Source organism: Narcine bancroftii, chromosome 2 (genome assembly GCF_036971445.1).
Source record: "Narcine bancroftii isolate sNarBan1 chromosome 2, sNarBan1.hap1, whole genome shotgun sequence".
NCBI classification, from domain to species: domain Eukaryota; kingdom Metazoa; phylum Chordata; class Chondrichthyes; order Torpediniformes; family Narcinidae; genus Narcine; species Narcine bancroftii.
Window position 1 is genome coordinate 255844981 of NC_091470.1, and position 21108 is coordinate 255866088.

The 21108-nt window shown below is 39.5% G+C and overlaps 1 protein-coding gene across 5 annotated transcripts in view; it reads left to right on the forward strand.

The window, feature by feature from the left end:
• The window catches only part of LOC138755256 (tribbles homolog 1-like), a 60093-nt gene extending 43924 nt beyond the window's left edge, over positions 1-16169 (forward strand). The window contains exons 4-5 of one of the 5 annotated variants that reach the window (XM_069920906.1): positions 2244-2370; positions 15980-16169. In XM_069920906.1, the coding sequence (XP_069777007.1) occupies positions 2244-2326 (83 nt within the window). In that variant the 3' untranslated portion in view covers positions 2327-2370; positions 15980-16169. Of the gene's footprint in view, positions 1-1597; positions 1783-2243; positions 2371-13505; positions 13576-15979 lie in introns of those variants that run through there. The other 4 variants (XM_069920909.1, XM_069920910.1, XM_069920903.1 and 1 more) reach the window with 4 other exon arrangements.
• The last annotated feature ends 4939 nt before the right edge of the window (positions 16170-21108 follow it).

The window sequence follows — 21108 nt, forward strand, 5'->3', positions numbered from 1 at the left end:
AAGATCCCCACCATCCAGGCCATGCCCTCTTCACTCTGCTACCATCAGGGAAAAGGTACAGGAGCCTAAAGACGAGCACTCAGTGGCACAAGGACAACTTCTTCCCTGGCTGTCATCAGATTAACATCTGAATAATCAATGAACCAAATACCCTGCCTCACTTTTCATGCACTAATATTATTATTATTTTATTTTTAAACTTTTTTTTATAGTAATATTGTAAGATGGTTAAAATATGTATGTTTGCAGTGTGGCACTGCCGCAAAACACCGAATGTTATGACAATAAATCCTGATTCTGATTCTGAGGGTGGTTCAAAGGCCTGTTTCTGTCTGTATCATCCACGGGGTTCAGGTCCACAATGAGGATTGAAACTTCTGAGGTCATTCATCTGACTCGGAATGCAGCATCTTATCTCATGCCTAATTAGTGATACAATAGCTGAGGATGTTTAATGTTATGCTACTTCACAAGTTCTCACACATTACCGAGCTCCTCTACAAAGATCGATGCATTGACATTGGATAATTAAATAGGTTCTCCTGCAATGCCAATGTGTTCATTGACAATGTAAACATCATCATTTTAAGGATGGATTCATTTCACAGCAGAATCAGTTAAGTATGAAAAGCTCTATCACAGCTAAGGCTCAGGTAGGCTGAATGCAATGCTTAGTCATCTTAAGGGTTTCCAACCCTCATCATGGCACAGGAATACCTACCCAGGAAAGATAAGAAGGCTATTCAGCCCCTTGATCCTGTTCATTAGATGGTGCCTCTTGTGTTTAATTATCTGCCTGTTATTGTCTGAGGGAGGCATTGAACTTCATTATCTTGAATGAGATGTTAAATTGAGGGACTGGTCTGGTCTCTCTGGTCAACATATTAAAATAAAATGTAGCATTTTTTTGAAGGCAGAGGAAAATTTGCTTGATGTTTTTAGACCACATTTTTTCTTCCTGAACATCACTATATTATATTTTCATGTTTCCTATAACACTTTAGAAGCAATTTAACTGGCTGTAAAATTATTTGAGAAGTTCGGAGATCAGGAAACTTGCTCTTTAAGGACATCTTTCTGTCTCTTAGTCGATAAAATGAAATAAGTAAGGAACTCCCTTCAACCAAGTAAATAGAAAAATTGGATTTAACAAAAGATGGCTTCACATAAAATTCAAAGCATTGCCGTAGTTTAATAAAAAGGTGACCCATTCTTTAATAGCTGATATCACAAAGGTGGGAGGCCACACCCAGAGGCTTATCTCACTGAGAGCCGAGAATAAAGGTTCACTTATCAAGGATAAAGAGGCAGTCAGCTCCTGCTGGAAGAAATACTTCAAATAATTCTTCAACCAAAACTTATGAGCACCATGCAGGCTAATCTTGACACTACACTGGACAAATGAAGGGTTGAAAAGACCATTTGCCACATTAAAAACTATCAGGAGCTCATTAAGTTCTACAATGGGGTATTGACGTCCTTCTGTGGAACACAGTCAGCCTAAATTCTCTCAATGGAAAAAGAATGCCATAGCAGGAGATTACAGTATTGCTTAACCCATGACCATTTCAAGAAATATTTTTTATTTCCCACACAGTAAAAGTTGATACCTTGCTGCTTAATTACACCAATCAACCTACAACCCTATATGTCTTGGAGGATGGGAGGAATGCAGAGCGCCCTGGAAAATCAGCACAAGCCACAGGAAGGACATGCAACCTCCTTACAGGCAGCACTGGGTTCGAAACCAGGTCACTGGCGCTGTAATGGTGTCGCGCTAACCTAACCATGCTGCCCAAAAACACGCACATCGAACCCAGGTCACTGGCACTGTAATGGTGTCGCGCTAACCTAACCATGCAGCCCAAAAAACATGCATCAAATTGCTGTCCTTATGGATGAATGAGCCTGGTGTTCGCCTCATGTTGCCCTCAATCATCTTGTCTCAATGGCTGAAGAGCTCTCCATCAAGAGACACAATGGGCAGAATCAATCCCACATGGCAATTTCAGAAGAAGTACAGGGAGCTGCATCAAATATGATTGCTGATTTATATCTTACCATCTCTGTCCATCTGTTGGAAATTTGCCTCTAATTCATTTCTGCTGCATGATGGTGTGATTCTAACCAACTGCTTTAGCACTGATCAAATTCCTGTGTAGTATGGGGTTAAGCAAGGTTATATCATTGCTCCAGCTCTTTTCTCAATCTTTGTTGATGTAATATTGTTCCTTTTTCACAAGAACCTTGTAGCTGGTGTGGAGCTAATGGATTCATACAACACAGAAATCATGCCCTCGCTAGGCATCAATTATCTATCTACTAATCCCAAATCGAAGATGCTTTACAGTCCACTACAGGTTGAAGGAGGTACTGTTCATCTTCTTTTTTCTCCACTTCAGAATAAGCTCACTTCAACCTGAGTATTGAGCTGCATTACCCAAACTGTATTTACGTACATATACATTTATAAGGAGTTAAATAACCATCCAAACAGGCATACAACTGCTCTGCTAAACCAAATATCCTTCAGACTTTGCAATAGAACTGATCAGAAAATAGAGCTCAGCGGTGCAAACTGAAAGTATATTTCTCTGTGCCATCCTTCATTTAATGACCCCCCCCCCCACCTTCAACTCTAGCATCTGTGGCCCAATCTGCTTCATACATTCAGTCTGGGCTGGAGAGAAGAGGACAGGGAATCGGAGGCAGAAGGAGAGAAAGGGGCAAAATGAAGTGGAGGAATGGTAGAATTGGTGGGAGGTGAAGTGTTCTTGTCTGTATTGCAGCTTAGTTATGAAAGAGAACAAGTTCGAGCATTTAGCTAAAGACCCTTCACTGCTTTTGAAGTCAGACCACATATTTCTTCACGAATATGCACACTCGATACTGAGCGCAGGGAGAAGATACAGAGAGGAGAACAGAGCAGGGGAAAGAAGTAGGGGGAAAAAGCGGTTGTGTCAGGTAGAGGAAGATGGTGAAGGAGCAAAGAAAATGATCCCTCTTGAAAATGCTCTGATTCTTTCCTTCTCCAGTCTCTTGTGCTTTCACTCATCTATCCTGTTCAATTCCTTGTCTGCAAACCTGTCCTCTTCAGCCTTCCTTGGTCCCACCTGCCCCTTCTTGCTCTCTACTCCACAGAACACTTTCGCCATACCTCCTCTGATTTCCTTCACCTGTGTAGAAAATTATTTGAGAATGTTTTATGGTATGAAAAGTGTCATCATTTAACTAAATTAGTGTCCGTTTATATCTAAATGACAATCTTTTTTTTTTGAAGACTTTATTTAAAATTTTATAACATGAATACAATAGAGAATTACATTTAAAGAAAAAAAAATTAAAATTATATGATTACAATATTACATCAGAAAACTACACAAAATAACCCCCCCGTTAATTGTAACACAATATTAGTAATCTAACTTAAGATTAGTCCAACCCTCCCCCCCAAAATAATTGTTAATAAAATTAACAATATTATATATGGAAAAAAAAATACCCACTTACAAAAAAAGAGATAAAACTTAACCTAAAAAAAAATTCTAACAACAAAAATTTTTTTTTATCAATACTAAAATATCACGCTTAAACATATATTTAAATCAAACTTAAATGCATATAATTAGCAGACGGAGTCCACTTTAACTAATAAAAAGACATCCTATCCCGAATTGAAAAAGATATCCTTTCCATAGTCAAACAAAATTTCATCTCCAAATGCCACTTATCTAAAGTTAATATATTTTTATCTTTCCAAGTAAGTGCTATACATTTCTTAGCCACGACTAAAGCTAAATAGATAGAGGAAATCTGATAATCCTCTAAACCTAAATCAATTAATGATTGCATGTTCCCTAATAAAAATATATCGAGATCTAATACAAGATGGATATTATCTTAACTGTTAAAAATAGATTGAATACCTTTCCAAAACTGTTGCAATCGATCACAAAGCCAAACAGTATGCAAAAAAAGTATTGGCCGTCTGATCACATCGAAAACAAGAATCCAACTTACTAAGACCAAATTTTAAAAATTTCTCCGGCGTTAAATGTAGCTGATGAATAAAATTATAATTAATCATCGCTAGTCTAGCGTAATTAATTTCCGAATACTATTCTGACAAATTTCCATCCAAGCTCCTTCAGCTATTTTATGTCCTAAATCTTTTTCCCATTTCAACTTATCTTTATCCCAGTCTTTTTCACTATCAATTTCTTGTAAAATACAACACAAATCAGATATATATCCTTTTTTTGGTATTGAAAGTACATATTCTTCAAAATTAGATTCAGGTAATAAAATCATATGTCGACCACATAACTGTTTTACAAAAGATCTTAATTGATAATATACAAATATAGAATTTCCACTAATACCATATTTCCTTTGTAATTCGTCAAAGGAATAAAAACAACCCTCAGAAAAACATCTAAATGACAATCTCTCATAAACCCTTATTTGGTTGTCATGTTCACAGAGCATGAAGATTTTGTTTTGGTCTTAAGAATAAGGAAAATTCCCATTGTCTTTTTGCATATGGATATTTGCAGAGCAGAGAGGTGATAATATTTTTTTTTAAATTTTTATAAAATATAGACATACAGCATGGTAACAGACCCTTTCAGCCCACATGCCCATGTCACCCAATTACACCCAAGTGACATACAGCATGGTAACAGACCCTTTCAGCCCACATGCCCATGTCACCCAATTACACCCAAGCGACATACAGCATGGTAACAGACCCTTTCAGCCCACATGCCCATGTCACCCAATTACACCCAAGTGACTTACAACCCCAGTTCATTTTGAACCGTGGGAGGAAACCAATGCAGACACAAGGTGAATGACAGACAGAACTGGACTCAAATACTGGTCTCGGGCACTATGCTAATTTTGCCACCTTAAAAAAGCATTTTCAATTAAATTTAGGCAGAAAAAGTTTAATGTTCCTCCCATGAGAATAAAATAATAAACTGTTTGGCTCATTGATATGAGGTCAACCCTTCATTAATTGCTTACAGTGGGTTTAATTGTCTATTCCATTTAAGCTTGTGGAGAATGCTAAAGCACTGTAATTATCACTAATGTTGGGTCAGTGGTGCAGGCTGTAATCGATTACGTTGGCACCGTAACCCAATCAGCTTTCACTACAGCAATGTTCCTCACTGATAAGAACATAATATTTGTTAGTTTGCCAGTGGTTTGTTGTCCAAAGCCATGAACGGACAGAGCCACAGCCCAGAAGAACTCTGCTTTGATTGCTAATCTGAGGTTGAAAGATTACAACCGGCTCTCATCAACAGAAGAGGTTGTTGGGCAGTGTTACTAAACAGCATTTGCACTCCATTATCCTATTCATTCCTTTGAATTCACCCAGATTTTCTTCAACTGCTCATTCCATAATTGCAGTATGCGCATAGTACAAATCAAGAAAAGAGAGGTGCATATTCTATGGATAATAAAATAACTGGGGTGGGGTTGGGGAGGCGGTTTACCTCCACATCCACGGGCAAACTAAATTTCCTGTAATGCGGTGAATGACAAATCATGGAGAGATTAAGCAATCATTTTCTGTACACCTGGGAAGCCAACGAGGGCATATACTATTTTAGATCTTGTGTTTTGGAATGATAAGCTGTTAGTTGATGATGATATTTTAAGGAACAGTGATCATGGCATCATGGAATTTAATAGAAAAACAAATTAAGACATAGAATCATACAGCACACAAACAGAATCTTAGGCCCATCAAATCTGCATTGACCAAGCATCTTATTCATCCCTTCAACTGTCTTATTTAAACTTCTACCACTCACCTACATGCTGTGAGCAATTTACAATTAATAGGCAAGGAGCAACTGGAGAAAACTCACGCAGTCAGAGGGAGAATATGTCAACTGTGCACAGGCAGCATCTGTGGTCAGGATTGTTCCCCTCGAGTTCTTCCAGCGGTGCTAATGTGCCGCCCAATCAGAATCCACAACAGTAGGATTATCATGGCAGATTCTGAACAGAAAAGAGGCAGTGACTAAAACTTAAAGAATTAATGCATAGCTTGCAAGTAATGTAAAAAGACAGGAAAAATCCACCTGGAATGACTATCAAGAGAAGCCTGAAAATTTCAAAGATCTCAGAATTCAACAGAGGACCAAGGCATTGATAAAGAAGGGATAAGTAGAATCTGAGAAAGGTTCCTAATTAAAAAACTCAAGAACAGTCTGTGAGCCTTCTATTGCTATGCAACAAGGAAAATAATAGCTACTGTTAATGTGAGTGCCTTACAAACTAAGAGAGGAGAAACTATGGAGGGTGGGGGGGCGGGGGGCGGGGGGTTGGCACAAGAGACTGCAGATGGCCAGAATCTGGATCAAAACACAACCTGCTAAAGGAGCTCAAGTGGGTTGAGCAAAATCAGTGGGAGAAGTATTGTTGACATTTTGGGCTAGAATCCTTAATCTCGCCTGAAATGTTACTAGTTCTTTTTCTCCCTCTGATGTTGTTCAACCCACTGCGTCCCTCCAACAGAGCTTCTTTTCGCTGCAAGGCTGATTGCATTGAAGCAGCAAAGACATTAAACAACTATTTCATTTCTGTTTTAATGGAAGAAACCGAATATTTTGCTTCAGGGATCCATTGTTGTTTGTCATCTATATCAATGATCTGGATGATACTGTGGTAAACTGGATTTGCAGTTTGCACAAAGATTGGAGGTGTAGTGGTCAGTGAGAAAGGCTTTCAAAGCTTGCAGAGGGATCTGGACGAGCTGGAAAAATGGGATGCACAATGGCAGATGGAATTTAATGCAGTCAAGTGTTAGGTGTTGCAATTTGGAAGGACAATCAAGGTGGGACTTACACATGAAATGATAGGAACTGAGGCATGTGGCAGAACAGCGGTACCTGAGAATACAGATACATAGTTCCTTGAAAGTGGCGTCATAGGTAGAGGGTTGTTTAAAAAAACATTTGGCACATATGCCTTCATAAATCAAAGAATTGGATAAGACAATAGTGAGGCCAAATTTAGAGTATTGTATAGAGTTATGGTCATTTACCAACAGTAAAGACATCAAGGAAATTGAAAGAATGCAGAGAAAATTTACAAGGATGTTGCCAGGTCTTGAAGAGCTGAGTTAGAGGGAATAGTTGAATAGGTTCCTACTTTATTAAGAGAAAAAGAGGAAATTTGATAGAGGTTTACAAAATTATGTAGATAGGGTAAAAGCAGACTTTTTCAACCTACTTTTGTAAGTCAAGAACTAGATGACAAGTGAAAAGGTGAAATGATTAAGGAGAACATTAGAGGGAACCTCTTCATTCAGGAGATGTTGAGAGTGTGGGGTGAGCTGCCAGTGGAGGTGGTGAATGTGGGCTCGATTTCAACATTTAAGAAAAGATTGGATAGGTACATGGATAGGAGGCATATGGTGAGATATAATCCGGGTCCAAGTCGATGGGACTAGGTGGAACAAATAATTTGGTATGGATTAGGTGGGCCAAAGGGTCTGCTTCCGTGCTGTAGTATTTTATGGTTCTTTGGAACCTAGTGGAGCATTATACATCCAGCATGTTATATAAAAAAAACTGTATGAGAATAATTAATGGGACAGAAAGTGAATAAGTTCACAGGATCTGAACTTTCAGATCCAGTAATAGACCATTGTGAAACTACTGAGGATTTAGCCTGACACCAGTAGGATGTTAGCTGAAATGGATCTATTGCTGAGAACTGGTAAAGGACACATGGAAAAGAAATGAAGGATTGGGTAGAGTCAACATGAATGTGTGAAAAGTGTTTTTAAAAAAAAGTTGGGACTTGTAGCATAAAGATGAACCTGTGGATGTAGTGTATTTGGCCTTTTAAAGGATCTTTAATAGGTTCTATATAAGAGGTTGCGAAATGAGAGGTATTGAAGGTAATATATTTGTCTAGGATGAGAATGGGTTAAGGGTCAGAAGATTTTGGGAAGGAATGGGTCACTGCAGTGGGGAGGCTGCATACATTGAGTTGGGGTTTGGGGTTCAGACCCAGCCACTAGGTAGCCATATCAATTATTTAAGAAAAGGGATTGTGTTATTTACACTCGTTCACTGATGATGCAACTTTTTGAGGAGGATGCTGAAAGATTTCCAGGTCCATAGAGAGGTTAAATGAGGACATGTCATCTTGAATATGTTATGTAGAAAAATGTGAGATCATCCACTTTGGTGGAAAATATGTTCTTATGTGTTGAAACAGAGTATTTATCAAATGGTCTTTGTACAAAAGTTGCTGTAAGTTAATGCACAGCGTTACAAGCCCAGAGGACCCCAAAACCCAGCAGCAATAGATATTCACCAAGACAAATGGTTACTTAAACAAAAATTGCTTTTAATTATCTTTAAACATGAAAATAGAATCAAACTTTAACTTATCACTATTGTCTTACTTAACCTAACAACCTCCTTCTAATTCTAAGCGCACGTGTATGTAATGTGTGCATAAGTTCAGAAAAGTTCTTTGGTTTACAGTCCAATCTCACTTCTCATTCTTCCAAGTTCACTGGTTGCAGGCAATTCTTATATGGTGCATAAAATTTAACATTTATAAAGTTTACCAGGCTTTGATGCTTGAAAGGTAAATGGTTACCACTCAGGAAAGTTCTTATCGGTTTTCAGAGAGAGATTTGTTGTTCCAGGATATCCATAACTGATGTACTTCCATCAGCTACTTCAGTGTCTTGCTAACAAATCTTGTCCTTTCAGGGTTCTCCAGATGATAACCTCTTTCTTTCAGGTCACCACAGAATTCCTTTTTGTTTCCCTTATTCCAAGTGAAATATTAGACAGCCAGTCCTCTCCTCTTGCATGAACTACAAGGGCTTTAACCAGGCTATCTTTCAAATGGGGCTTTCCACAAGCTTGCCAGCTTGTCCTGTTCCAGTCCCAGCTGCTTCTGCTGGCTGTAACAATGTAGAAGTGATCTCTATCTGTTTTTCTCTGTCTCTGTCTCTGTCTCTGTCTGTCTGTCTGTCTGTCTGTCTGTCTCTCTCTCTCTCTCTCTCTCTCTCTCTCTCTCTCTCTCTGAGAGAAAGCCTGTTTGACTCTCTCTATGCTTGCAAAACCACAAGACCTTCTTAGAACAGTAAGCTCCCCTCCATACAGAATGTGGCTCTGACACTCTCTTTCATCTATTGCCTTTTTGTAAACAACAATCCATTAGTGAAGTCTCTTGGGCACTCTCCAAAGCTCTTGCAAAGACTGTTGGCCCTGACATATCTAGTATAGGGCAGAGTTCCAGTATTTTAAATAAGATCTGTTTTAAAGTGTTTGTATGTGACCTAATCTAACAAACCTTTCCCAATTTATCTCCCAAAAACATATTTATATACTCTGCCACAGCAGGTCCAGAAATTTCTGGAATTCCAAGAGTAAGACAGCCTTTATTAAAGGAGATTTTTGCGAGGAAGAGTATGGCAACATTCTCCAAACAAGTAAAGCCCCAGTGAGATGGAATCTGGGATAGTGAAAATAGATCTCCCTACACAGGGAAGGAGAAACCTATGGTAGAGAGAGTAGAGTGAAGGCCTATTGGCTTTATTCTTTCAATGGCAGGGTATTGTATGAAAGGAAATTGAGCAAATTGGCCCCATACTGTCTTGAGTTTAGAACAAGTGATTTCATTTAAGCAAACAAAGTTGGGTGGCATAGAGGTTAGCACAACATTATTACAGAACCAATGACTGTAATAACTGGCGCTGTCTAAGGAGTTTGTACATTCTCCTCATGTTTGCGTGAGCTTCTCTTGTTTACCCTACATTCTAAGAACATATGGGGTTTGTAGGTTAATTGGTATTTGGGTGGCATGGGTTTGTGGGCTGGAAGCACCCATTACCACACTCTATCTCTAAAATTAAATAGTTTTTGAGTTTGTCAGGATAGATTCAGAAATAATGTTTCCCCTGGATGGAATCTCCAAAATCAATGGACACAGTTTCAATCTAAAGAGTTGGCCATTCAGGTCTGAGATGAGAAAAGATTTCTTCACCCAGAAAGTAGCTAATCTTTGGAATTTTTACTCAAAATCGGCTGTGGCAGCTTCATTGCCCAGTTCATTCAAGATTGAGGTTGATAGAATTTTAGATGGGAAACAAGGGAAAATGATAGGGAGAAAAAACCCATAAACCTATCGAATGGGAGAATGGGCTATTTCTTCTGTTGTGTTCCTCTTCTAATCTCATCTGACAGCATGAGTCAAATTTTTAAACTACAGGGGCAAAAGTTTTAAGTGCTTGGGACCACCTTCACCAGCATACTGCTTTCCTTCCAAGTCGCATATCAGTATTGACTTTGAAATATGCCACCGACTCTTCATTGTTGATGGGTTTGAACCCTGAATCTCACTCTCCATCTGTAATATGGGAGCAGAAGTTTGAGGTGGTGACACATCGTCAGGTTCTTAATGGTGATTTTAAGATTACTGGCTTGTTCGCCAACCTAAAATCTCACAAAATGAAGGAATAAAATTGAACACATGCTGCAGGGAGAAGTGTCAAAAAAGGGTCCTATCCAAAAGGTTTCTGATAGGAAGTGTGGATCGCTGCACTGCCTTCCATGGTCAAATGTTCTGGCAGCAATGTGAGCAGTAGCCAATTCAATATTTGTGTACTGAAGTTAGGGAGAGGGTTGGTGAGTGAGAAGTTGTAAAATGAGGCACTTCACAATGGCACCAAGATTCTTGACCTCCTTGTACAATGGGGCTACAACCAAGGCAGAAGAATGGCCTGTATTTCCAGTCCATCTTCATCTTTTGGATTCTGATTCCGGACCTGGGTCCTCTTAAATGTGCAGTCTCTGTTTGATTTCAGGAACTGTATATCAAGTGAGAAGGGATGCTCTGCTAGATTCAAGTAGGACAGCAAATGAAGCATCTAAAGAGACTCTGCCCTTTAAAGAGTAGTCATTTGGTGTATTGATTTAATGAGGTCCTTTAAATATTAGACCAGCTAAGAGCAATCTTAAATGTTGCAGAGATGGTGATCTTGCGGTGGGAGGTGGAGGGTAAGGGTTGTTGAACAGCTGGTTCCAACAGTGATATGGACATCCTGGCAGATGTAAACAGAAAGGAACATGAATTTGGGCTTTAGGGTACAATTAGGAGACCTCTCCATGACCCCTCATAACCACGATCACAGGTCAAGACAGATCGGCTGATGTTGGGTTCAGCAGAATTCTTTAATTGAGTTTTTGTTGTGTTTAGTGTTCACTCTGATATGATTCTTGCAAAATCATCGGATCAATAAAAGATTAAACAGAAACAGTGCCACTGGAGCATTACAGACAATGCTGGGAGCTTGCCAAAGAATGTTGCATGCAAAAAGTCAAGATTGCTTAATGTGACCAGATTTAGACTTGGGTAAATTTCAGCAAAAATCCTCCCCGACCTTCGATTTAATGTTGATATCCTGAAACCTGTTTTCGCATGCCTGGAATCTTTACCTCGTTGCAGCCCACTGAAATTGACTAAATCGAGTAAAACTGCAGGAAGTGCCTTCAGAAAATACCTGCTCTGACACAGTGAGATTACATAAACAGATTACAGTGCCCAGAAACTCCTACTGATCATTTTTATGCCTACGTGTTTTTATCTCTCAATGATTCACAACTTAAACAATTTCCAAAGAAGCTAAAAATAATCCCACTGCCTGTCATGGGTCAGAGTGAAAAGGTGGGAAAATAGATTTAGGACATTAACATACCTGAAAGTCGGAAATTCTTCATGTTTTGTTTCACTGGCAAGAGTGGAGATTTCTAACATGGAGAGTTTCTGAATTCCCCACATTGCTATTCACTATGGGTTGAAGTACTTGCCAGTTGTGGTCTTGACCTGTTGAGCTGAAGACAGCTCTGGGTTCCATGAAATTCATATCACTTACATAACTGAAGGTATTTAAAAATTATATATCCTCAACAAGTTATGTGTGATCTGTTGAATTTCTTCAGCACTTGTATGTTGCATTAAAATCGCAGCATCTGCAGACTTCCCTGTTCATACCTTGACAAAGGGCTCAGGCCCGAAACATTGGTTTATACACCTTTGCTTCCTATGGAATCCATGTGACCTGCTGAGTTTCTCCAGGACTTTTGTGTATTACATTACAATCATGGCATCTGCAGACTTTCCTGTTTAACTTCACAGAGGTGAGGTTAGATTTAGGGGAAGTTTAGGATGGAGGAAGGTACATCTGAGAATGCTCAGTAAGAACACATTCTGAGAAGTTTAATAGTATGCCGTTTATCCTCTCTAGCCTGTTTTGAATGGAGCTGTAAAGAAGAATCTTACCTTCCAGCTGCTATATCACTTCTAAATTGCTTGTCGAATACCACATTTTTAGGTATAATGCTAGCAGTTGAAGATGCTGGTAAAAAATAAATATTGCACAGGTGTTCTGTGAGAATTATGTGATTGATTATGCTATATTTTATATTGTATATAATATGTTTTAAAGGAGATAAATTGTGGGGTTTTTTTAGTGTAGGTCACCAACAAACACAAACACTTCACAACACAGATCTCATTTAAAATGCCAGAGCTTTGCTCAAGCCAGACAGTCCAGGCTCCTGGTGGTGCCTTTGTAAAGACAATGGAAACTGCTTTGTGAAGAACTTCACAAGTAGGTGTTAATTAGACATGCTGTGGAGTAATGGATTATTGTTTTGAAAGCAACAGATGAACAGACTCAGAAGATTTGGACCGGTGCCACAATCTGACTAAATGCAGTTTGCTGTTCTGAGAAGGTCATGTGGTTTAGCAAGCAGAGCGAGAAAACAGGTTTTTTTTCTCTCTCTCTAAGAGAGAGAGACAGCTGGTTTTCTGCAGTAGCTTTTAGAAACTTGTTTAAAACCCCATTTTGAAGATAGATTGTGAGTTCTTAGTTCAGCCTGTTCAAAGCACTTGTGGTCCATACAAGAGGAGATGGCTGGCTATATAATGTTTCACCTGAGATAAGGGAAACAGAAAAGGAATTCTGTGTGACCTGAAAGAAAGAGGTTATCATCTGGAAAACCCAGGTTTCTTCGGCAAGACACTGAAGTGGCTGATCGGAAGGAACCAGTTTGTGTGTGAAAACCAACAAGAACCTTCCTGAGTGGTAACCATTTACCTTTCAAGCACCAAAGCCTGGTGAAGATTTATAAATGTTAAATTTTGTGCACAGTATAAGAATTGCCTGATACTAGTGAACTTGGAGGAGTGAGAAGTGAGATTGGACTGTGAATCAAAGAACATTTCTGAACTTATACACACATTACATACACATGCACTTAGAATTAGAAGGGGGGTAAGTTAGGTTGTTAAGTTAAAGTTTGATCTTGTTTTATGTTTAAAGAAAATTAAAAGTAACTTTTGTTTAAATAACCATTTGTCTTGGCGAATTTCTATTGCTGCTGTGGTTTGGGGTCCTCTGGGTCCATAACATTTGCAACACAGATATAAGTATGCATCTTTTCTGGTTGCAGGAAATAAACATGTACCTGTCCTGTGAAGTTCTGATTTCATGCCAGTCAAGTGGAGACACATTAACATGGGGTAAATAATGTGTTGCATTTCTGGTAAATTGTAGCCTACCATGTGTCAGACACATAGGGGAAGATGCCACGTTTGCTTCTTCTACTGTTTTGGGGTCATATTAACCTAAAGACATGTATCAGGAATAAAATATAATCTGCTGGAGGAACCCAGTAGTTCAATCAGCATCAGTGGAAGAAAATAACTGGTCAATATTTTGGGTCTGAGCCCTTCTTCAAGACTGGGAGTGCAGAGAGGAGCCAACCAGTATAATGAGGGCAGAGTGGGAGGGATTGGACAGAGGGATTGGTGAACAGGGGATGTGTGAAGGATGATTGTCAGATGGACAACCCAGATGTTGTGTCAGGTAAGGATGTGATAACTCCAGTTCATGCTCCTCCTTTAAATTCACTGCTCAATTAGAAGTTATTCAGTTTCCAGAAATACAGCGTCCTGCTGTGAAACATCTATTTTCCATACAAGGAAAAGATTCCCATGACCTCTTCTTCATTTTCAGTGCATTCTCTCTGAATCATTCTTGGATTTCCTAACTGTGGCAGTTCCTCATCCATCTTAAAACTTCCTTTGACAAAGCCTACACTCAATTCCAGTTTGCTGGAATGTAATGGAAAAAAAATGAAAGGATAATTCCACTGGTATTCTACACTCTTATTGGTGTCAGTGGACTGATGCTAATACATACAGATCATGTCATTACTTGCTGATACAAAGGAAAGGAACAAACACTTTGACTAGGAATGGGAAGGTGCAGAGACAGGAGACTGGAGATGAGGAGGAGGTTGTGGGGGGATATTTCAGACATGCCAAACACTTTGGTAGAGTGCACATCTTCCACCCAACACAATGTCACTGAAGCTGGCTAGGATTCAGGTTCAGTCAAACAAGAGGGCATCAAATGGATAGATTGCTGTAGGATGGATAGAAATTGGTTGGCTCTGAATAGTTGGAGCAATTTTAGTCAAGATGGATGAGAAGTGCTTTTAGAATTGATTTGATCTGATCCTGATATTTTAAGGGATTTGAAGTTAATCGAGAGGAATATAAGATTAATTTATTTGCTGATAATATTTTGATTAATTTGGTTTGTTACATGAATTATATTTAAGATAAGAAGAATACAGGAAAGTGTTGGGCTATAAAATAAATTGGGACAAAAGTGAAATTATGCCCCCCACTGGAAGGGACGATACTCAGTGTCAAAGAAATACCCAATTTAAATGGCCAGGGAATGGAATAATATATGTAGGAATATGGGGGGATGATAATTTAAATAATCTATATAAATTGAATTACTCACCTTTACTTAAGAAAATTGGAGAAGATCTGAATAAGTGGATGGCAATGCCAATAACATGAATGGGCAGAGTTTACTGTGTTAAAATGAACATATTTCCTCATTCAAGCATTGCCTATACTATTACCACAGTAGTTTTTTTCAAGAATTAAATAAATATGTAAGAACGTTTCTTTGAAGGTTAAGATATTGAGGGCTTCTTTAGATAAATTAACAGTGATGAATGTCAGTGATTCCAACAATTCCCAGTGATGAATGTCAGTGATTCCAACATTTCCCAGTGATGATTGTCAGTGATTCCAACAATTCCCAGTGATGAATGTCAGTGATTCCAACAATTCCCAGTGATAAATGTCAGTGATTCCATCATTTCCCAGTGATGAATGTCAGTGATTGCAACAATTCCTAGTGATGATTGTCAGTGATTGCAACAATTCCCAGTGAAGAATGTCAGTGATTCCAACAATTCCCAGTGATAAATGTCAGTGATTCCAACATTTCCCAGTGATGAATGTCAGTGATTGCAACAATTCCCAGTGATGAATGTCAGTGATCTCAACAATTCCTAGTGATGAATGTCAGTGATCCCAAATGATGAATGTCAGTGATTCCAACATTTCCCAGTGATAAATGTCTGTGATCCCAACATTTTTTAGTGATGAATGTAAGTGAGCCCAACAAATCCCAGAGATGAATGGCAGTGATTCCAACATTTCCCAGTGATGAATGTCAGTGATCTCAACATTTCCCAGTGATGAATGTCAGTGATCCCAACATTTCCCAGTGATGAATGTCAGTGAGCCCAACATTTGCCATTACCAGATGCACACCAATCATGTCAAAATATGTTAACTCCTATTTCTTGAAATTCAAAATCTCTGCACTGTGGCTGTTGTGGAACAGGGTCAGTAGATCCTGCAGCAGATTGTGCTGCATAGTACATGGAATCTAAATCCAAGAGTATGACACATGGCCCATACATTCAATGATAGATGCAACTTGGGCTCAGCACTACCTCTCCCCTCGTTCCCTATATCCTTTGATTTCCCTTATGGTTTTAATATCAATTGATATTTGTGATGAATATATTGAACTTTTTTGTCTTCACAGTTCCCTTGAGATCCATGGCTCTCTGAGAAAAAGGTTCTCTTCATCTCCCTCTGAAATGTGCAACCTCTCATTCTGAAGCTGTGTTCACTGCTCCTCAATGCCACAAATACTTTGCTCATTGTTTAAAAGAACAATCTTCTTTCCCACTTGCACTGTCTAACACAGCAATAAAGGTGATCTTAATTCTTAATTCCAAAATCTTTTCATTTCCTGATGAGTGGTGCCCAGTTTAAAGCACCCTGCCGATGATGCAACGCTTTGCTCAGCTGTTTTGCCATGCTAAAAACAGTTTAAAATCTTGAACCCTTTGAAATGCAGCTCAGCATTGATACCAGCTGGTTGGTAATTGTAGTCTCATCTGCTGGAAATAATAGACAAAACAATGTATTGATTAGATAATACATAAAAGTGCTGAAGAAACTCAGCATATCTGTCAATGACCATAGGAGGCAAAAATATATTATCAACATTTTGGGCCTAAGCCATTCAGCAAGGTATGAGCAAAAAGCAGTCAGTCACCTGAATAAAACTGTGAGGGGACGATGGAAGAAGGGGCAGGGGAAGGAGAACAAGTCAACAACCAAGAGGCTGTAGACGTACATGGATAGGAGGGCAGGAGATAAAAGGAGAATTGATCAAGGGATGAGGGGGTGGCTCTGTGAATGCAGAGCTGGAGGAAAGGAGACAGGTAAAAGAAAAGAGGGAGATGGGGAAAGGGAGGAACCTAATGGAAAATGGAGCAATCGATGATAATGCCATCCAGCTGGAGGGCCCCAGATGGAACATAGAACTATAGAATGCTACTTCACAGAAGACAGACCATTTGGCCCTTCTAGTTTGTGCTGATCATCATTCCACTAGTCCTATTGACCTGCTCCTGTACCAGAACTTTTCCCATCTAGGTATCTATCTAATTTATTCTTAAAACTTAAGATTGAGCCCACATTCACCACATCAGATGGCAGATTATTCCACACTCCTACTACTGTCTGAGTGAAAAACTTTCCCCTAATGTTCCCCCTAAACCTTTCCACTTTCAGCTTAAAACAATGATCTCTTGTATTTATCTCCCCCAATCTAGGTGGAAAATGCCTTTTCACATCCACTCATAATCTTGTAAACCTCTATCAAATCTCCCTCATTGCTCTTTGCTCCAAGTAATAAAGTCCTAGCCTATTTAATCTTTCTCTGCAACTCAACTCCTGAAGAATCGGCAACATCTTCTCTTCACTCTTTCAACTTTATTGATATTCTTCTTGTAGTTAGGTGACCAGAACTGCACACAGTATTCTAAATATGGCCTCACCAATGTCTTAAATAACTTCACCATAATATCCCATCTCCTCTACATACTTTGATTTATAAAGGCTAAGATGCCAAAAGCTTTCTTTTCAACCCTGTCTTCCTGCAACACCATCTTCAGGGAATTAAGTGTCTGTATTCCCAGATCTCTTTGCTTCTCCGCACTCTTCAGTGCCTCCCATTTTCTGTATGTGTCCTTTCTCAGTTGGTCCTTCCAAATTGCAACACCTCACCCTTGTCTGCATTCAACTCCATCTGCCATTTTTTGGCCCATTCTCTCAGTTGGTCCAGAACCCTCTGCAAGCTTTGACAATCTTCCTCACTATCCACAATGCTTCCTATCTTTGTGTCATCAGCAAACTCACTGATCCAATTCACCATATTATTATCCAAATAATTGGTATAGACATTAAGCAAAAATGGTCCTAACACTGATCCTTGAGGCACACCACTAGTCACAGGCCTCCAGTCTGAGAAGCAACCATCCACTACCACTCTCTGTTTTCTCCCACACAGCCAATTTCAAATCCAGTTTACAACCTCTCCAAGGATACTTAGTGTATTAACCTTCTGAACTAACCTCCCATGTGGGACCGTGTCAAAGGCTTTACTAAAGTCCATGTAGACAACTTTCCTTTCTCGATCTTCTTGGTAACTTCCTCGAAAAACTCTACAAGATTCTTTAAACATGACCTACCACATACAAAGCCATCCTGACTATCCTTAATCAGCCCATTCCTATATATCCCTATTCTCAGAACTCCTTCCAATAATTTACTTACTGCTGATGTCAGGCTCACCGGCCTATAATTACCTGGTTTAATTTTGGAGCCTTTTTTAAACAACGGGACAATATGAGCTACCCTCCAATCCTCTGGCACCTCACCCGTGGCTAAGGACATTTTGAATATATATGCCAGGGCCCTGCAATTTCTACACTAGTTTCCCTCGCGGTCCAAGGGAATAGCATTTCCAGTCAAGAGGATTTATCTACCTTTATTTGCTATAAAGCAGCAAGTACCTCCTCCTGAGTAAATACTGATACAAATAAACTGTTTAAATCTCCCCCAGTACATGAGGCTTAGTTGGCCACATGGATCCTCTAGGCCAGTGGTTCTCAATCTTTTTCTTTCCACTCACATACTACTTTAAGTATTCCCTATGCTAAAGGTGCTCTGTGATTAGTAAGGGATTGCTTAAGGTGGTATGTGAGTGGGAAGAAAAAGTTTGAAAACTACTGTTTTAATCGTATCTTGTTGACTCTTTATGTGCATGGTTTCATAACTCTAAAAGAAAAGGGCCAATGACAATTTTTATCAACCAAAATATTTCAATAACAATTGGGTCTCGAGCAGTGGTTCTCAACCTTCCCTTCCCACCCACATACCACCTTAAGCAATCCCTTACTAATCACAGAGCACCTATGGCATAGTGATTTCTTAAAGTGGCATGTAAGTGGAAGGTAAAAGGTTGAGAACCACTGCTCTAGAGGACCAATTTTGTCTCTTATTATCCTTTTACTCTTAACATACTTGTAGAAACCCTTTGTGTTTACCTTCACATTATCTGCCAAAACAGCCTCATGTCTTCTTTTTGGTTTCCTGATTTCCTTCTTGAATATTTTCTTGCATTTTCTATATTCTTCAAGTGCCTCATTTGCTCCTTATTGCCTATACTTGATATACACTTGTCTTTTCTTCTTAACCAGATTGCCAATATCCCTTGAAAACCAAAGTTAAATTTGCCTTTAATCCAGAGAGGAATATGCCAACTCTGTACTCTCAAAATTTGGCCTTTGAAGGCCTTCCACTTACTGAACACACCCTTGCCAGAAAACAACATATCCCAAACCACTCTTCCTAGATCCTTTCTCATTTCTAAAAGATTTGCCTTCTTCCAATTTATAACCCCAACAAGAGGACGAGACTTATCCTTTCCATAATTAACTTGAAGCTAATGATATTATAGTCACTGGACCCAAAATGGTTGACTTTCTATACATCTGTCACCTGACCTATCTTATTCCTAATAGGAGATCAAGTATTGAATCTTCTCTCATTGGTACCTCTATATATTGATTTATAAAACTTTCCTGAACACATTTGACAAACTCTAAACCATCTAGCACTTTTACAGTATGGAAATCCCAGTCAATATTTGAAGTGTTGTACGTTCAATTTTCAGGTGGTCTCAGCTTGGCAGTGCATGAGACCATGGACAGACATGTCAGCATGTCGGCACTGGGAGATCCCTGCTCAATAAAGTGATTTTCCTGTCTGTGTCGTCTTTCTTACATAGAGGAGGCCAAAATGGGAGCACCAGATGCAGAAGATTTACAAGTGAATAGTTGCTTCACTTGGAAGGTCTATTTGGGGCCCCAAATAGTGGTGAGGGAGAGATGTGGGTACAAGTATAGCTCCTTCTGTGGACACAGTGGTAGATACCTAGGAGGCGATTGGTGGGAAGGTATAAATGGATGAGGGAATCATGGAGGGAGCAGTCCCTGCAGAAGGTGTATGGGGAGGAGAGGGGAACATTTATCTGATGGTGGATCATGTTGCAGGTGGTGGAAATTGCAGATGATTAGATGTGGAGGCTGGTGGGGTGGTAGGTAAGGACAAGGGGAATCCTGTCCTTATTGTGTGTGGGGATCGAAGAGACCAGGGCAGATGGATTAGGTTGGAATTCAGAGGATAGGGAGCTTCATTAGGGGACTAATGTGTCAAAGCAATGAAATTTATCATCATTCATCAATAATAAATCTTTGATGCAACTCTATTGAGATTAATTTTAAGTGACTGCATTAAATTGATTATTTCAAGGTATCTAATGAAGCACAACAGGCGAATGAATGATCAGGTGTAGAAGCAGCATTCTTTCACCGAGTCATTCAGCTTGGAAACCAGTTCCTTGTATACAGGGTACATCCATCACAAATCGCTTTATGCTCACCCTGTTGTATTTTCTCTGCATTTCCATTTACTTCCCCAAAATCCCACGACCGTGGGGTTTGAACCCAAGATGGCGGTGCCTATGATTGGAAACAGCCATGAGGTGTTGCAGACTCCAGGGAAGCGGAGGACTGGCATTAGGCATCATAAAACCGGGAGACCCACACAGGCAGCACACAGAAGCATGTAACATGGACACTTTTTATTACATGACAATAAACTGCATCTTGAATCTTGAAACTCATTTACACACTATAATCAATTCACAGTGGCCAGTTTACCTACAAACATGCATATCTTTGATATATGGGAGGAAACTGGGGCACCCATGCAATCACAGGGAAAAATGCAAGCTCCATAAATTGTCTGAGGTCAGAATTGAACCTTGGTCACCAGGGAGGTGGGAGGCCTACCAGCTGTGTGACTGTTACAAATGGATCTGATCAATGTATTACTGCATTAGCATTCATTTTTAACTAACTCTCTCTCTAAGCTATCTTGCTTTCAATGCTTGCAGGAGGCAGGAAGTCTCCAGAGAAAGCAAATAGCTCAGTGTACGGTCTCCCCCATATTCCCCTATTTTTGGTGGAGCTCGAACATTTAGGGATGCCATAACAAACACCATGAGAGCAGAGCAAGTAGCAAAGAAGAACTGTGAGATAGTAATGAACTTTGCATTGGAGGTCATATGCAATCAGGGCCAGACTGACGTGACAGCTACGACATTAGTCAAATTATTTCACAATTAATGTTGCTGCTGCACTGAGACCATATTTTTTCAGGGCAAAGAATCACTTTACAACTCGAGCCATTGAAGGTGTTACTCACGTATTGGAGCCACCTATTGTTGGCCATTTACTTCCTCACACTTCTACT